Here is a 16304-nt window from a genome sequence, read left to right as displayed (position 1 = left end):
TCGTAAATTTATTATGTGAAGTAACTCAAGTATTTGCGATGTTTTCAGGTTCAAATTTAAAAAAAAAAATTGCAATTTGCTTATGTGAAGTTATTACATTTTTTATAAAAAGTAACTCAAGTATTGGCGAGGTTTTGAGGTTCAAGTTTAAAAAAGAAAATGATAGTTTTTTTATTCAAAGTTATTATATTTTTATACGAAGTAACTCAAGTATTTGCGCAATTTATCAATTCGAGTTTAAAAGAGAGATCACATATTTATTATGCAAAGTTATTACATTTTTTATAAGAAGCAACTCAAGTATTTGCAAGGTTTTAAGGTTTGAGTTTAAAAATATTTTATAGTTTGTTTATGCGAAGTTATTACATTTTTTATGCGAAGTAACTTAAGTATTTACGAGATTTTGTGGTTCGAATTTAAAAAAAAAATCTCAAACTTTTTATGAGAAGTTATTACATTTTTTATACAAAGTAACTCAGGTATTTGTGCAGTTCGTTGATTCGAGTTTAAAAAAAAATTATAGATTTTTATGCATATTTAAAAAAAAAATTATGTGAGGTTCGAGTTTTATGCGCATTTCAAAAAATTTTTAAAAATATCATAAAATTTATCAAATTTAAATTTAAAACATCATCAAAAAATTAAATAACACCCGCATTTGGCTATTTACTTCATTTCAATATATTCATATAAAAATATTATCAAATTGTACAGTACTACTAAAAAAATTCTTAAAAATAAAAGTATTTATAATTTTTTAAAGCAATTTCTAAAAATTCATGGACCTTGAGAAACATGTCATGTCATTTTTTGTCGTACACTATAGTATTTTTTTATTTTTCCGGATTATAAATTAAAAATAAAAAAATTTGTACCCATTGAAAATGCCAAAAAGTTTTGCGTGTTTAGGTAAATTGTTCAATATTTTTTCATGCGTGTAAGTGTGTGCGTGTGTGAACCGCCATTTCTTCTCCCCCGTTTTTTTTCTGCCGTTCTTGTGTTTCAGAGTCCGCCGGTGGCCATGGCTACGACCACTGGACTTCCATGCCCTAATCCTAGACCCTTCCGTCGTTGGGAGACTCTCCGGCCCCTCCCCTCCGCCACCACCAGACTCTCCTTGCTCTGCGACGGCCGGCCGCGGCGGCTCTCCGCTCGCGCCTTCGCCAGCCGTGGCCATTTCGAGGACTTCGCAAGGCGCGTCGTCTCCGGCGAGAAGCTGAGGTATTTCGCGCGGGCCGCCAACGACGGCATCGAGCAGCTCGTCTACAACGTCCGGAGGGCCGCCCAGGGCCTTGACCGCCGCTTCTCCATCTCCGATGGGCTCTGTGCTGCCGCTCGGTCCGCTTCCGACAGGTTCAAGAGGATCGATCGCGAGCTCGGCGTCGGGCTAAGGTGGAGAACGTTTACCATGGACTTCCGCCGGAATTGGCCCGGGGTATGTTGGACATATCTCCTTCCCCAAACGATTCATTAGTTGGATTGAATGATGTGAACCATGAGTTTGATTGAATTCCCTATTGAATTTTATTCTTCGTTCTTCATGAGGATTTGGGCATTAATAATATGAATGATTTATGTACTGATATTTTATTTTTTCTACTAGAGCATCATTAGTTTTCGTTTCTCAGGTTTGTTTGAATTAATCGCGCATATTTTTTGTTTATTGAAGTTGTTTGAATCTATTGTTGTGGTCATTGCTTTCCTTTCGAACTTTGTGATTCACTCTGCTGCGTTGTCTAATTGGGTTTTGCAGTACAGCAGGCAATTGAAGGGGTTTCTCGGCACTCCACTGGGCAAGAGCTCTGCAGTGAGTATTGTTTCAAGCCCCTTTCTTATTCGGTACTTTATTGTTCAAATTCCGGAAAATTATGAGCTCTCGTGTTCTTTGTTGGTTGTGGAAATCTTCCTCCTCATTGTACCTTCTCGAGTGCATTCACAAAATAAGTTTGTCACTTCCCATTAAGAGTTGTCAAAGATTTTATAAAAGTGTTAGTGGTAATTTTAGAACTAAAGTAGGTACTCTTCTTTAATTTAGCGTTTTCGGAGCTGGATTGTTTGTGTTTTCCCATGTAGGTACAAGTGGTTTAGCCCGCCAGCAACGATGTGTGTTGGTTTGGCCTATCCCTTTTGGTATATGTAGAGGTTAGTGTTGCTGAATCTTGTTGAGTTGTGCCTTGGGAGGAGGTGCTGTATGTGACGCCAACATCAGTGATCTTTATTGTGTCTTTGGCTGCCTAATTGTTTTTATTTCTACATTTGGAAATTTTTAGTTCAGTTGATCTTTTCCTTTAATTGCACATAGCTTATATTTGTTTTTCTATGTCACTGCATATGTGCTCTAGAGCAATCTTGAGCTTTCCTAATTGCCTCTTTGTCTTAAGCAATCTTTGTGGTCCCTTTTCTCTTATGATTTTTGCATTCAGTCATGGATGTTTTCTTTTGTCAAAGTTTAGAACTACCTCTGGTGGTAGTTTTGGTATATTATCAAATTGTTGATGTTATTGTCTTTGATATGTTATTCAAAATCCCAATGATTTCTCAATTTTGAAGAAAGGGGAAGCTTTTTCATCCATCATTGTTTACTTTCCTCAGTACTGAAAGCAAAGATAGAGAGATGAGAACCTGTATATCACAAGTGTTGAATCCTTCCATAATGCAGCTCACACAATGGGAGAACCAAGATAAAACTGTAACGGTTGGTAAATATAGATTAAAAAAATATAGGATGCACATGCACTATCTCTCTCTCTCACACACACACACACACACACACACACACTCATTCATGATGGCAGAATTCCTTACAGGTCACTGTAATAATTAGCATGCCTAAGACCATCTGTAACCTAATTATGCTTGCTTTTGTTTGTGTGTGTGTGTGAGCTTGTGGTCACAAACATGTGTATGCAGTGTGGGTTTCTGTTCATAATCAGTTTAATACATAATTGAAAGGGAGTACACTGATGTCAAACTATAAGATGCTGACTTCTGTAATCCATTTGACACATATATAGGGAGCCTACTGAAAATGAGGTGTGTAGTGTTTGAGGTCGTAGATGGATTTTACTAAATATACAATTAATCATTTTACTGTGATAGATTGGCAGAATCTACTCTTATGTCTGAGAACTTAGTTGAAAACACTGGCAACATCTGTCCATGTTATGTAGTATTTGGAGTTCACTTTTTGTCGTATGACTCTGTGGATGCATAACTTCTATGGTTATATAATATTTTGTCTCACTTGTTGCAGACTCTTGCCTTCCTCTGGTTAGCACTCTCGGGATGGTTATTCAGGCTGCTGATCTTGGCCACGTTTATATTGCCACTTGCTGCACCTTTGCTCATGAGGGCAGTTGCTAATAACCTTGTCATAGAGGTAAATGTCGATGTTCTCTTCTGTTGCTCAAAAATCTTGTTGAAGATTTTTGTAGTTTCTAAATATTCAGAAAAAGAAAAAAGCCTGTAGTTTTCTGATAGACATTATGACTTACATTGGGTCGGAACATGGGGGGTACTGCTCTTTAGGACAATTCAGTGATGTCTGCCGCACAAGTTACAACGAAATAAAGAAGTAATTCTTCATTTTTATAAAAGAAATGACTATAGTCCAATAGTCAATACATGCTTAGAGTGAAGGTTAGAAATAACTTAATCATGGTCTCTCAAGCTGGTGATGAATGTCTGTCATCCCAAGTTTGTTAATTATGCTTCCTCTTTTTCCATTCCCAATGGATTTGATTTGGATATTATCACGTTTGTTGTTTGTGAGTATTGGAGTCCAGAATTATCTGGATGCAACTCATAAAATGACAATGAACAGTGTAGGTTATCTTCCAAAATATAGGAGGATTCAATTGAATTTGTTTGATTGTCATGTCTAACCTCTGTTCATTCTTAGTGCTATGAACCCTGTACCACTCTGAGACTACTCCTTACTTCATCCCAACAATTCTATTGATTCACGGCTCTGTTACTCAGCTTCTATTCTTGATCTAGTTATCACTGTCATTCTGGCAAGAATCTTCACAAACAGTCTCTAGCAGTGTTTGGAGATGGCAGTATGTGGCTTAATAACTTGGTCGTAAGACATTGTCAAGCAGTCAAGCCATCAGCTTTGGAACTTGTCTGATGTTTCATTATCTTGATGCCTTTATGTTGGCATTTGTGAGAATATTTTGCCTACCTGGTGATACATTTATGGATCTAAGGCATCTTTGAACCTCTTCATATGAGTTTACTGTGGGTAAAGCATATGTAGTTCTAGATTGTGTGGTGTTGAGTAAATACTCACTGGTGTTTGATACACCCGACATCTATTTCCTTGTCAATGTGGTCGTATGATTTTCCTATTAATAGTGTAATGAAAGCCTTGAATCTGAATATTTATAGTTTTCTGAAAGCTTAATTTGTGCTTCCATTGTAAGCCAGATATTTCTCCTTGGAATTAGCCTGTTCATTTCCATGTACCTTGATTTGCCGTATATAATTGCTTTCAAATATGTGATTTCACCAACTGTTGCTTTGTGTTGCTTCTTCTTGATATAAACAGTTGTTTCAAACATTGATTACCAAAAGTAGGTTTGAGTTGCTTCTTCTTGATATAAACAGTTGTTTCAAACATTGATTACCAAAAGTAGGTTTGAGTTGCTTCTTCATACCAAATGTGTCTATTTTATGGGTTCATTGCGTTCTGTTAACTGCAGCTGCTGCTGTCTTCATGATCATCAAGCCTTTTCATTTTTTTTTTTCATAACAAAGCCTTATCAGTCGTCTTATTTTACTATATTCTGTTCCAACACAAGGACTTAAAAAAAAAAAATCTTGCTCAGACCCCTTTTTGTTATTTTGCGACCTAATCATCCAGCTATGTCATTATGTGTTTTGAGTGATTATTCTCATGATGGTTGAACTTTGATTTATGTCCAGGGATCATGTCCAGCTTGTAAGAGACGATTCATGGGTTACAAGAATCAAATTATCCAGTGTACAAATTGCAGAGCTATTGTATGGCAGCCCAGAGATGGCTTTTCAGGTGGAAGATCAAGTTCTACCTCTGGCCCCGACATCATCGATGTTGAGATAGAGGAGAAATGAACGGAGCGCTGTTAAAAATGGCTTTCTGTTCATGGCTAGCACTGTTGTTCTGAGGTGACGGATGAGTCTTGATCATTTAAAGCTATGGTGAAGAGCATATAAGTGAATCTCTCAATTCATTTGCAAATATATTCCATATACCTTTTATTTTATGTAAATAATAGTCATTCCACGTCCTTTTAGGCAATCCTTTAACTGGATTCATGTTCGAATCACAGATCCAATGCAGACGGGGTCCAGAGCTTTATTCGTCCAATGTGGATGGACCATTTAACTGGACTTTGTTCAGATATCCACATATAATTCATCTTTAGTAGGACTGGTAGCGGGTAAGCCTCGGTCTCCCGGTGATGAATATGGATATGGACATGGACCATTTAAGTAGCTGCCAAGTTGATCCAAAGTTCAGACTCGACCATCTCCAGCTCACTGTTTTTACACGTCCCTTTTGAAAGATATGTTGGAGATAAGACCTCTACTTGTTGACTTCCTATATTTACCTCATCTTAGGTGAAGGTGGATGTGGAACCACTCTGATATGAATCATATCCAAACAGGTTTTGACCTAGATTCTACGTAAATGCGACTTGGGTTTCCCCTTGGTTTCCAATGTGTTAAGATACCACAAGTTTGTAAGACTCGGTTCATCCCTTTTGCTATTAAACATCTCAGTTATAACATAATATTTCCGTATATGTTACTATCCTTACCTTTCTATCTGACCCAGAGAAGTCTTTCATAATTACTAATCCTAAACCCATCACTATTTGTTTGGAATGAAAACTGTGAAAATGCTTGAAAGTCATCATGCGTTGCTTGCAATTTTTTTTTTTTCGATGAGAACGCTGGAGGATGAGGCCCCCTCATTATTGAGGTGAACGTATTTACAAAAGCAGACTGTACAATCAGTTATATACAAGATAATTTACATCACAGATTCCATATGGAGGGAGGATCCCACCAAATAACCTTATCCCCCTCTGTTATTCACAAAGGAGAATACGTGGTCCCCCAGTGGGAAGATTATCCAACACATCTTCAGGGCTAAGTAGATCACTTGAAATGCATTCTGCCCCTGAAAGGAGGAAGGTACCTGAACGAGCCCACACCCCAAACGCAGTATAAACAAGACTGTTTAGTCTTACAAATACAATCTGAATGGACACATCTGAGTCGTAAGAGGGAATCTCACATGGAATAATGTGAAATTTAAGCCAAACACGGAGTAGACTTTGGGACCTATCATCAATGATGTTAAAAATATCTGAGCATGAAGGCCATATTTCTCGCTTGAGACGTCTGACCGAATAGTTTGTGCCTTGATGCATAATCTGATTTCGGAAACTCTAAACATGCCACAGCAAAGTGTGAAACACAGATAACCAACATCTCCGCAACCATGAAAGGGGGAACTGCTTGCGCAGACACCATTGAAATCCCTCTATCAAGGTATGATGTGGGGTAGCCAAGAAATGCCTAAATGAGCAGAGATAGAGATCCAAATGTTCATCACCACAGGGCATTGGATGAATATGTGATGTATGGATTCCTCTGCACGTTTGCAAGGTGCACAACAATTAGCTAACGAGATGCCCATTCTTTGAAGACGATCAAGGGTGGGAAGACGATGGAACAAAGCCAAATAAGATATCCAGGTGTCCATAGATCTCGGCACCAGAGCACTTCAGGAAACTTTCGGCACACCGCCTGCCAGAGAGAACGAGAGATTGGAGTTGAAGGGTGGTCATTCCAGATTAGCACATCAGGCCAAGCTTGAATGGGATAGCCGTGCAAGAGAACCCCATTAGGCAAGGTAAATCTAGCTGTAGGATAGTCAGGAATACTATTAACATGCCAAACCATGTGGTTTTGATTGTACAATTACCATTAAAAAAAAACTATGCAGCTGTGCAACATGGATACGAGTGTGGAAACAGGAACAAGGCCATTTTGATGAAGTTTTACTATACTAGTAATAAATAATGATACGGTTATGGGAGTAAAATGGAGTATCAATGCGACCTAGTGGTTGTAGAGTTCCCAGTGAAGATTCTTTCTTTGACTGCTGCATAATCACTCTTTAAAATACTTCATAGTGCACTTCGCTTCAGAAAAGTTTAAAACTGCATGTATTGTTGGTTACCCTGTTTAGGCTGATCACCATCTTCGGTGGCGTTAATAGAAAAAGACCAACTGCAAACAGCATCACTCTAGTGTTACATCTGCATTTTTATTGAGGGCAAGAATCTTTATTACTTCTTCCATCCGGCCACGTCATCTTCTGCCTGTAATGCAATTAACCACGTTCTTGAGATGGCGGTCTTTACCAAAGGAAATATTCCCATTTTTAGGTGCTACAACATGTATCAATCATGCAGATCTCTCAGGAGAAAAGAATGGTTTTCAAAGCAACCCAAATCTATGTTAATATCACAATGAACATGAGATGGCTGGTAAAACAGCACCATGCAAGAGAATCAACCGCCATATTGTAGTTTTAGATTACCTGCAAGCAACTCATGTAACCCTGCAAAAAACAATGTGCTCAGTGCCCACAGAGGCCATGACTGCGTTCATCAGGCAAGGTAATTGTGGTGGTTGGCCTACATCTGCCATACGGTGACAAAGGTCAATGCTTTCAACATTACCTTAGAAGAATGATGGTAGAGGTGGCCGCATTCTAGCACAAACACTCCATCTGAGAGTCCAATTTTTTGAGTGCTGGCTTGCCTGGTAACAGTTTTCCCTTTCATGTCAAGTAAGGGAGATCAGTTTCAAAGAGTTTCATATTCTCTGTTGCTAATCTAGTAGCACTCTCTGCAACCTGTGTTCAAGAACTAAACTATAAGCAACAATGGATGGTTCTGCAATCCATATTCATTGTGGAAGGTAGCATATATAGGAGAACGAAAAACACATGTCAATGTATCAAGCTGTCTCTTGTTTGCAGCAAAGAGGCACAGAAATAAACTCAGTTCAAAGCAAACAATTTGTACGATACACGGCCAAAATTATGTGAATGTGCAAGGCCGCTTCATGTGAACCTTTAAAAATTCAGAAGGCCTCTAAAAAATATTAATTACAACGACAAAAAGAGCCCTACTACTTAAAAGTTAAAACCCCCTCCTCCTCAAAAAAAAAAGGCTACCTTACAATGATGATGATGCTATATGGAGACATTTATGTTAGCACTGAGATCCAGTTCACCATAGTGCACTTGAAGTACACTCAACAGAAATTTGTTAATGTAGAGAGCCATTAGTTGTAAAGAAAAGATGGGACAGGTCTCAAACTCATAATCCTGCATAATTATGCCGTTGTAATCGTTCTATCTGCTAAAGGGAAGAAGACCATCACCTTCTTCAGGATTTAAACCCCACAGATGTGGCTCTAGTCAGGGTACAACCTCAAATGGCCATCCACTGCTACAAGATACCCGTAACAAAGGCTTGACGATTTCTGATATACATGTGGTGAGGACAGGCTTTATCCTAATCAAGTCTAAACTTCTTAGAGAAGAAAGATAAATATATTTATAACAAAATGTCATGAATTAAATAAAGCAAAATCATAAGAATAAGAATGAATTTTATACAGATATAGAACACAACTTTTTATGCTTAATAAATCCCTAATCGAGTCCAAATATCCAACTTAAGGAGCAAATTGTGCATCTCAACAGAAATTCCTTGTATAAATGAGAAATTATTAACCTCATTAACCAAATCTCAGTTGCATACTTGTAACAACCACTTATTATAGTTTGTGTTTTAGCTGCTTGGTTTAATACCAGTAAATATGTCACATCATTCAATAATGACAAATTACACCACGTCATGATGCAATATGCAGAATCAAGAAATGCACAGTGAAAGTAATTATTGCAGTCATTCAAATCAACTCAAACAGAAAACCGAAAACAGATCCCACTAGAATTTACCAGGTTTTTTTTTTTTAAATGCAGTCAAGCTCCCAGCATCAGACCAGTACTAAATAGTAAATACACAACATGAGAGGAAAGCCAAACCTCAAGTTCTGTCTTATTCAAGCCAGCGAAAAAACCTATGTCACACAGATACTTCAATTTCACTCCCATAATTTATCCACTTGCATCAGTACGTAAAGCAATCGATAGATATCACGTTCTTTGTGTGAGGGACCACCCCTAAAGTCCAATTACATTTCCCTCTCACACATTTAGGGAAGCTCCTCTTTTCTAAGCGCCTTTGAATTAAGAAAGACAACACCTGCTTAGATTTATGCAGGTGGAGGTAAAGGAAGGCACACCCAGTCGATCCATCCAACAGAACCACAAGAAGCCTTCCCCAAGTCAACTTCATCAAAGAACAGGATCCATGAAGAATCTTTAAAGTGGATGTTAAATGGTCATCTTGCAAAAAAGTTTGCTCTTGGACGACCACTGGATTATATTATAAGGCACCTAACACAGCTTGTAATACATAAATGGATTCCAAACACCCCTTGATTGTGTGTGATGTTTGACAAATCAACAATAACACTGACATCTTAATTAACTAACCTATAGATACTTCAATTTTTGGCAGAAAGAATCTTAGAATGACTGATGATTTTAAGTCTGTGATTAACGATTCTGAAATAATAATATTAGCTTTATGAATTATTTTCCAGGGGTACAGGGATCTTCGTTTGCTAAGTATAATAAACTAATGGAATTCCCATAAACTCACTAAAATGGAAAACTGCTGACTGGTGACGACTGCAATCAAGTGCAAGATGAATAAGTATCTGTGATTTTGCATCACCCTCAGTAATCTCAACATCCAAGATTTAGCAATTGACGCTGGAAATAAAAACTATATAATACCTAGAATCTCACAATTCTTTTTTCGTTTTTCTTTTTTTTTTTGGATAACCGGTGAATACCACCTCACTCACTCACGAGCTCATAGGAGTAAAAAACCCAAGTCTCACTTGCCCACCAAGAAGCACACCTAGTGATACGACCCAACTAGGTCCACACATGCCTAGGGGTCAGCCCATGGCCTTGAGCCCCTAGCCTGCCTAGCTCATATTGTCTTTGTTGGTTTGAATTTCAGCTCATTTCATGTAATATGCATTTCATTTCATTAGTTTTCATTTCATTTCATTAGAGAATGGGTGTAATTGGGTCCAAGGGTCATAGGATCATGCATTTCAGTGGATCTTACTCCAGATCCAACTCCAAGCATTTAAATACCCCATTGGCCCCACTTTGGAGATTATGAATGAAATGAATTAATCTTCTACCTTGAACTCTCTTCTTCTCCTTCTTCCCTCTCCTTTGTCTCTTCTCCTACTTGAATTACTTCATTTTGGGATCTGATCCTTCAGATCTTCGGCTAGAGAGTTGAGCCCCACATGAGTGCTCCTCTTTAGATTCATAAAAGGATCGTGAGAGCTCCTTCATCGAAGTGTAGCTCTGGTCGATCAAGATACCGACCACGTGAGCATCTCCAGTGATAAATTCAGTGATCAGAGGTGAATTTGTTGTAGATCAACCTTAGATCCACCAATTAAATCTCTTGTACAATTAGAGCCCACCTGAGCAATCCCACGCTCAGCTGAGGTCATAGTAGCCTGGAATTGTCCAATCTTTTCGGTGACTCATTTTCTGACAGAACAGAGTTCTATTTCTGAGCAGAACTTCAATTGAGCATATCTCGGTGCTCAGATCGAGTTTAGAGGTGATCTTTGGTTCTGTGGAAAGGTAATTAAGTGCTCTAGAAGTTCTCTTTTGACATTAAGACATGATCTTGCTGTTTTCGGCCGATCCGAGCCAATTTCTGGTGATCTGTCATATTACTGTTCAGATTCTGTAAACTGTGCTACTGTCTGGACTTTGCGAGCATAATTCACACAATCCACGTGTGCTTCTGGTGAGCCCCTATTCCTGGTGGTAGTTTAATGTGTGTAGAATGGAGTTTGGGGTGGTGTTGCACTTGATTTGATGGATTGGAGGTGTGAGCACTATTTTTCTGGCGACCTGTAGCATACTCTGTATTCTGCACTTAATGTAGAGTCCTGTTTTCCAATGCTATTTACGCATTAATATCTCCCTATCTGTGCATGATCTGAGCTTCATTTTCAGTGTGTGGCTTTATTGTATTACAGTGTAATTCTGTACCAAATTGTAGCCTTAGATGAGATTTCTTCCGGGAGTTATGCATCTGTAAAGTCGGGCCCAGAAATTGTTTAGTTCTGCATTTTCTGTACTTAGCTTAATTTGCCAAGTGTTTGCATTTTTGTTTGTGTTGTTGTGAGTCCATTGTGACTTAACTTTCTCAGAGGGTCTGTACTTGCGTAGATTGATCTTTTTGGTGCTCAAGAGCACTACGGAGCAGAGGAATTGTCAAAAGAACCGGGTGACAAACTTGGGTCTTGAAGCTACATACAAGCTGTCCAAGGACTTAGCCGAAATTTCATATTGTGATTTGGACCTACCTAGTTGGGCTGCACCACCTAGCTTCAACTTCACAGCAAAGTGCACGGTTTTCGAACTCACAACATCCCTTCAATTTGGTGATGTTCACAAGTTGCCCCTACCGGATGAGCAAAGCCCTCACATTTTGTTTTCTTGATTTTGATTCAATTAATTTCAAGATTAGATATTGATGCTGGAAAACCAAAATAACTAGCTATAGTAGGAATTGAGGACATGATGATTCCTATGTGGACAAAACCTACTTCAAACGTATAATAGAAGTTCAAGGTACTTGAATTATGCTGCAAATGTCTTCAGTTTCTTAGGTGATGTGTGATGTTGCCAAATCAGACACATCAATTGATAGAAGATTTTGACATTTGAAAGGGAACCTAGACATATGTGCTCCATCTAGGGAAGATCTAATTTAGCGCCTTTCTATCACAACATAAAGACAAAGGAGCACAAGATCTGCAGCATTTGGATACAGATGCAGAAAACTAAGAAGCAACGGCTACCAATTTGTGAACCAAAACATAATGATAAACATAAGATATAGAAGATATCCCTGAAAAGCACGTGCAGAAGATGTTACACTTTACCACAAAACATGAAAGAAGCTTGAACCTAAAAGAGCAAAGGTGTGGACCCTATATAAAAGAAGACACGTGAAAGAATAAAAGAGTTCAATTTCAAAAACTTGGTCATTTCATAGAAAAAGAATGGCACAATGAGAAGTCTATTTGAGGACCTAATCCCTAACCAAGAGCAATCTCGTTCACATGAGATGTCTCACTGGAAAGAATACCAACTCAGATACATCTAAAAAATTGCAGAATCCAGATAGATTCCTGCAGCTATATGTGTTGGATTAGTGAAGGATCTGTATGGCATCTTCTATGGACCTTCCCAATGTTCCAACGTCTTTTGAAGTTGGAATGGCCAAACTGGGAGATGTAGAAATGGAACATATCTACAATATGACACATCCTACTGGCTCCATGGGCAAGAGATTGGAAATATATATGGAAATGGTGGTTTTTTTTTTTTGACTGATGGCAGATTTTTCAGAGAAAAACACAAGAATCTGATTATGATCAATCAATAACCCAATCTCAGCTATTTCTTTTCACGAAAACTAAATGAGAAGAAGAGGATATTACTTGGATTGGTCAAAGCAGTTTGGGAGCATCCAAAGCATGACGAAGGAATTCACAAACCTTTTTCCATAATTCACCTTTTCACATTTTTCCTATGTTGCAATGTTATTTGCCAACTTAGTATTGTTTTCCAAATTTATAATTTACATCCACTCCTTGCCACCTGACTTTTACAGTTTTACCTTTTAATGAAAGTATATCTTCCCCCCAAAAAAGAAAAAAACGGAATTAAAAATCAATTCTAAAATCGCATGAGAAATAATAGACGTGGAAAAAGATAGAGATAGCATAATTACCTGGCTAGGTAGATAGCCGGCAACCCTGTGCAGAGAATAAATATTGGAGCATGATTACCAAGAAAAAAATTATTCCAGAACCAATACTCTGTATTTCCTGTATGAATCGATCCTATAACCATGTGGGTTGTATCCCTTTTGAAACATTTCATCCATTAATCTCTCAGCATCCTTATCCCTACCAAACCTCCGAAGGCCGTGAATGAGTATGTCGTAAGTCCATAGATTTGGTTCATGTCCCTTTTTCCTCATTCTGTTTAACCAATCGCAGGCATTATCAACTTTCCCCTCCTTGCAAAGAGCTCTCAGCAATATGTTGCACGTGATGGTGTTGACAGGAAAGAGCTGTTCAATCAACTCTTCCAAGTATTCAGAATGCTTTGGCGGCTCTCCAGTACCATCTCCGGTAGCAAACGCACCAAAGAACTTGCTGAATATCGTGACACCCTCTTGCAAGTCCTCGTGATTCAAGTTGGACCACGCCCGCTTCAGTTCTGGAGACTTCAAAGTATGACACAAAAGAATATTGTAGATATAAGAAGATGGTGGACGACCAGTTTGCTCAAAGTCCTTCAGAACCTCTACAACCATATCGTACTTCTGAGCTTCGCAAAGCACATGTATGAGCTCCTCGTAAGTACCGAGCCTTGGAATGATTCCCTTCTCCCTTGCCTCCCTCCAAAAGGACAATGCCAACTCTATCTTGCTTGCTTCACAAAGCCCCACGATCATCGCATTATACAGTCTGGTGCTCGGCTCTTGGTTCTCCAACAGACCAATAAAGAAGTTTATGGCGTCGGATATCCTCCTACTCTTCAAGTAACACCGCAACATGGAAATCTTCATGTCCGAATTGGGATTCCAATCATCTGTCAACATCCTTTCAAACATTTGCCTAGCCAAATTAGGTTGCCCAACAGATACTGCTCCATCAATCAAAGAATTGTAAACAGGATGAAGATCGACCGAATGACATGAATTTTGAATAACATCCAATAGTTTCATAACTTGACCTTGGTTACCAGATTCTGATAAGCAATATATAACGGCTTTATACAATCCACGAGTCGGCGATTGACCGTCGAGCAGCATTTCCAGTAGCAACCTTGAAGCCATATCTCCTCTACTGATCGCGCTAAAACCATAAATCAAATCAGAGTAAGTACGCAAACCAACCTCACTGTCGGGCTTCCTGAGCTTAGTGAACAGGAGGTAGGCCTCCTCTGCACGCCCGGCCCTACACAGGGCCGCGATAAACCTCATGCAGATGCTGTCGCTAGGCACCATATGCCGCTCGAGGGCGGCATCGAGTAACATGAACATCTTCTCCAACTTCCCGTTACTACATAGAGCGCCTGCTAGTGCGTGGAACGTCCATTTTCCTGGAAAGTACCCCTGTTTCAGCCCGTCCTCCAGGACCCGGAAGGCATCGTCGATCCTTGAATTCTCGCACAGAGCAGTGATCAATTGGTTATAGGAGTAATCACTGGGGGAGAGCCCGATCACGAATCGATCGTCGAACAATTCGATTGCGACGTCCACCATGCCCGCCTTGCAGAAGAGCCCTATGGTGGCGTTCATCGTGTACGAATCCGGCACGATACTCCTCACTCTCATCTCGATCAACAGGTCGTAGACCTCCTCCAACCTGTTCTCCCTGAGAAGCCCGCATATCAGCGCGTTGTAGCAGGGCAACCCGGGAAAATCCCCGCTCCCTGTGCGCCCGTTCGCCCGGAAGAAATCCATGGCGCTCCCGACCTTCCCCGCCCTCACGAGATCGGCGACCCACGCCGTGCAAGCCATCGACATGGAGAGCTTCCCGGCTTCCCTCAACTCCCTCACCATCCGCTCCGCCTCGCCGAACCTCTCCGCCTTGCATAGCGAATCGACGAGCACCGCCGCCACGCTCTCGTTTGCCGCCTCCCCGAGCCCACGGAGGTGTGCCTTCGCGTCCTCGAACCTCCCCTGCTTACAGAGGCACTTGATCCGGATGCAGGAGGTGATCGAATTGCCGAGCCCGCGGGCGGCGATCTGCTTCGAGACGACGTTGAAGACGTCGAAGGCGCCATCCTCGGCGAGGGCGTTGAGCAGGACGTTGTAGGCGAAGGCGTCGAGGTCGAGCCCCTGGAAGCGCATCCGGGAGAAGATCTGGAGGGCGACGTCGAGGCGGCCGGCGATGGAGTAGCCCATGACGAGGGTGTCGTGAAACCGGTTGACGAAGACTCCATCGTCGCCGCCGCGGAGGCGGCGGCGGCTGGAGAAGCGCTCGAGCCAGTCGAGCATGACGGTCATGAGCTTCGCGCGCGAGAGCATCTTGAAGATGGCGTGGTAGCAGGCGCGGGTGTGGCGGTAGCCGGGCTGGCGGCCGGCCCAGTCGAAGAACTGGAGAGCGGGGAGAACCTCGCGCTGCGCCCTCAGCACCCTGATCACGCACCCCTCGTTGAGCCTCGCCCCGAGGGCGGAGAGGGCCGCGTCCATGGCAGCCTCGCCACCGCCGGCGAGGACGCCGCAGATCCGGTCGACGTCGGCGTCGACGGTCGCCTTCCAGAGTGGAAGCGGAGAGGGCGTGGTGGCGCCGCCCGACTTGAACCAGTTGCTGATGGAGTCCACCATATGCTTACGCTCGATAAGGCCCAGCTGCAGGAACCTTGGGGCGGTCTTGGGGAGGCTCTCGGAGGATGTGTGAAGACGGCCATGGTGGCGGAGGAGCGGGGGAGGGAGGAGGAGGAGGAGGCGGAGGCGGACGAGGACTCCCTGACTCAGAGATGAAGAAGGCTGCCTTGTTGCGCAGCACAATACCAACATGCTTGGGAGGCAACGCTTCTACGATGGCAAGCCCTCCCACACTCCCTCCCCTTCCAAAGGGTTTTTAGCTCTTTGGTTGATTTTTCACATTGGGAATTTTTTTCATTTAAAGGCCAATATTTTGCTCTCAATTTCAAAATCGGACTTCACGTTCATATTTTCTGGAAACTGTTGAATAGAAACATGTTAGCTTGAACCAAATGACAATAATAACCTTTATACTATACTTCTCTTTGATATGAAGGTAGTTCTCAGAAAATTCAAATATATGTGATAATTCGACCCTAAATGAAAACTTTCCTTTTCATTTTTGGTGGGAACTGGGAAGTGGGATGGAAGTGAGGTGAGTTATGGATCCGGAGCATCAAGATTTTGGTCCTATAGTACCCGACCGATAGACCTAGGGTTTAGTGGAATTATTGCTGAAAATGGTGAGGTATGGGCTGATTTGGGTTTAGTCCACTTACATCACATGTCGAGTCCAGATAAAAAAAAGAGGGACCT

The 16304-nt window shown here is 41.0% G+C and overlaps 2 protein-coding genes across 5 annotated transcripts; one reads left to right on the top strand and one right to left on the bottom strand.

Annotated features, from left to right (window-relative positions):
- Window positions 1-945: 945 nt before the first annotated feature.
- LOC149845399 (uncharacterized) lies at window positions 946-5807 on the top strand. 2 transcript variants are annotated; one of them, XR_016430437.1, is made up of 5 exons: window positions 946-1435; window positions 1754-1807; window positions 3254-3379; window positions 4930-5199; window positions 5316-5807. XR_016430437.1 is itself a non-coding variant. In XM_089997610.1 (4 exons), exons 1-4 carry the CDS (start codon window positions 1022-1024, stop codon window positions 5095-5097), a joined length of 762 nt encoding a protein of 253 aa, XP_089853736.1. In that variant the 5' UTR covers window positions 946-1021; the 3' UTR covers window positions 5098-5807. The 2 variants fall into 2 exon arrangements, 1 of the variants encoding a protein (XP_089853736.1); XM_089997610.1 differs by having other exon boundaries at window positions 4930-5807.
- Window positions 5808-6919: 1112 nt separating this feature from the next.
- LOC149845398 (pentatricopeptide repeat-containing protein At1g71210, mitochondrial-like) lies at window positions 6920-15857 on the bottom strand. Of its 3 annotated transcripts, none has more exons than XM_089995735.1 (3): window positions 12996-15852; window positions 7746-7921; window positions 6920-7382 (listed from the first exon to the last, which is right to left on the bottom strand). In XM_089995735.1, the coding sequence occupies exon 1, from the start codon at window positions 15798-15800 to the stop codon at window positions 13065-13067; it is 2736 nt and encodes a 911-aa protein (XP_089851861.1). In that variant the 5' UTR covers window positions 15801-15852; the 3' UTR covers window positions 6920-7382; window positions 7746-7921; window positions 12996-13064. The 3 variants fall into 3 exon arrangements, with proteins under 3 accessions (XP_089851861.1, XP_089851860.1, XP_089851859.1); XM_089995734.1 differs by having other exon boundaries at window positions 7604-7921; window positions 12996-15845; XM_089995733.1 differs by having other exon boundaries at window positions 6920-7921; window positions 12996-15857.
- Window positions 15858-16304: the final 447 nt, after the last annotated feature.

This window comes from Nuphar pumila, chromosome 2 (assembly GCF_984573655.1).
Source record: "Nuphar pumila chromosome 2, dmNupPumi1.hap1.1, whole genome shotgun sequence".
Taxonomy (NCBI): domain Eukaryota; kingdom Viridiplantae; phylum Streptophyta; class Magnoliopsida; order Nymphaeales; family Nymphaeaceae; genus Nuphar; species Nuphar pumila.
Note: the sequence above shows the minus strand (reverse complement) of the source record. Positions and strands in the feature narration are given on the sequence as shown.

Coding starts and splice junctions, on each gene's coding strand:
- LOC149845399 (XM_089997610.1), top strand. CDS start 1,022: ATGGCTACGACCACTGGACTTCCATGCCCTAATCCTAGACCCTTCCGT. Junction 1,808..3,253: donor CACTGGGCAAGAGCTCTGCA/GTGAGTATTGTT, acceptor CACTTGTTGCAG/ACTCTTGCCTTCCTCTGGTT. Junction 3,380..4,929: donor CTAATAACCTTGTCATAGAG/GTAAATGTCGAT, acceptor ATTTATGTCCAG/GGATCATGTCCAGCTTGTAA.
- LOC149845398 (XM_089995733.1), bottom strand. CDS start 15,800: ATGTTGGTATTGTGCTGCGCAACAAGGCAGCCTTCTTCATCTCTGAGT.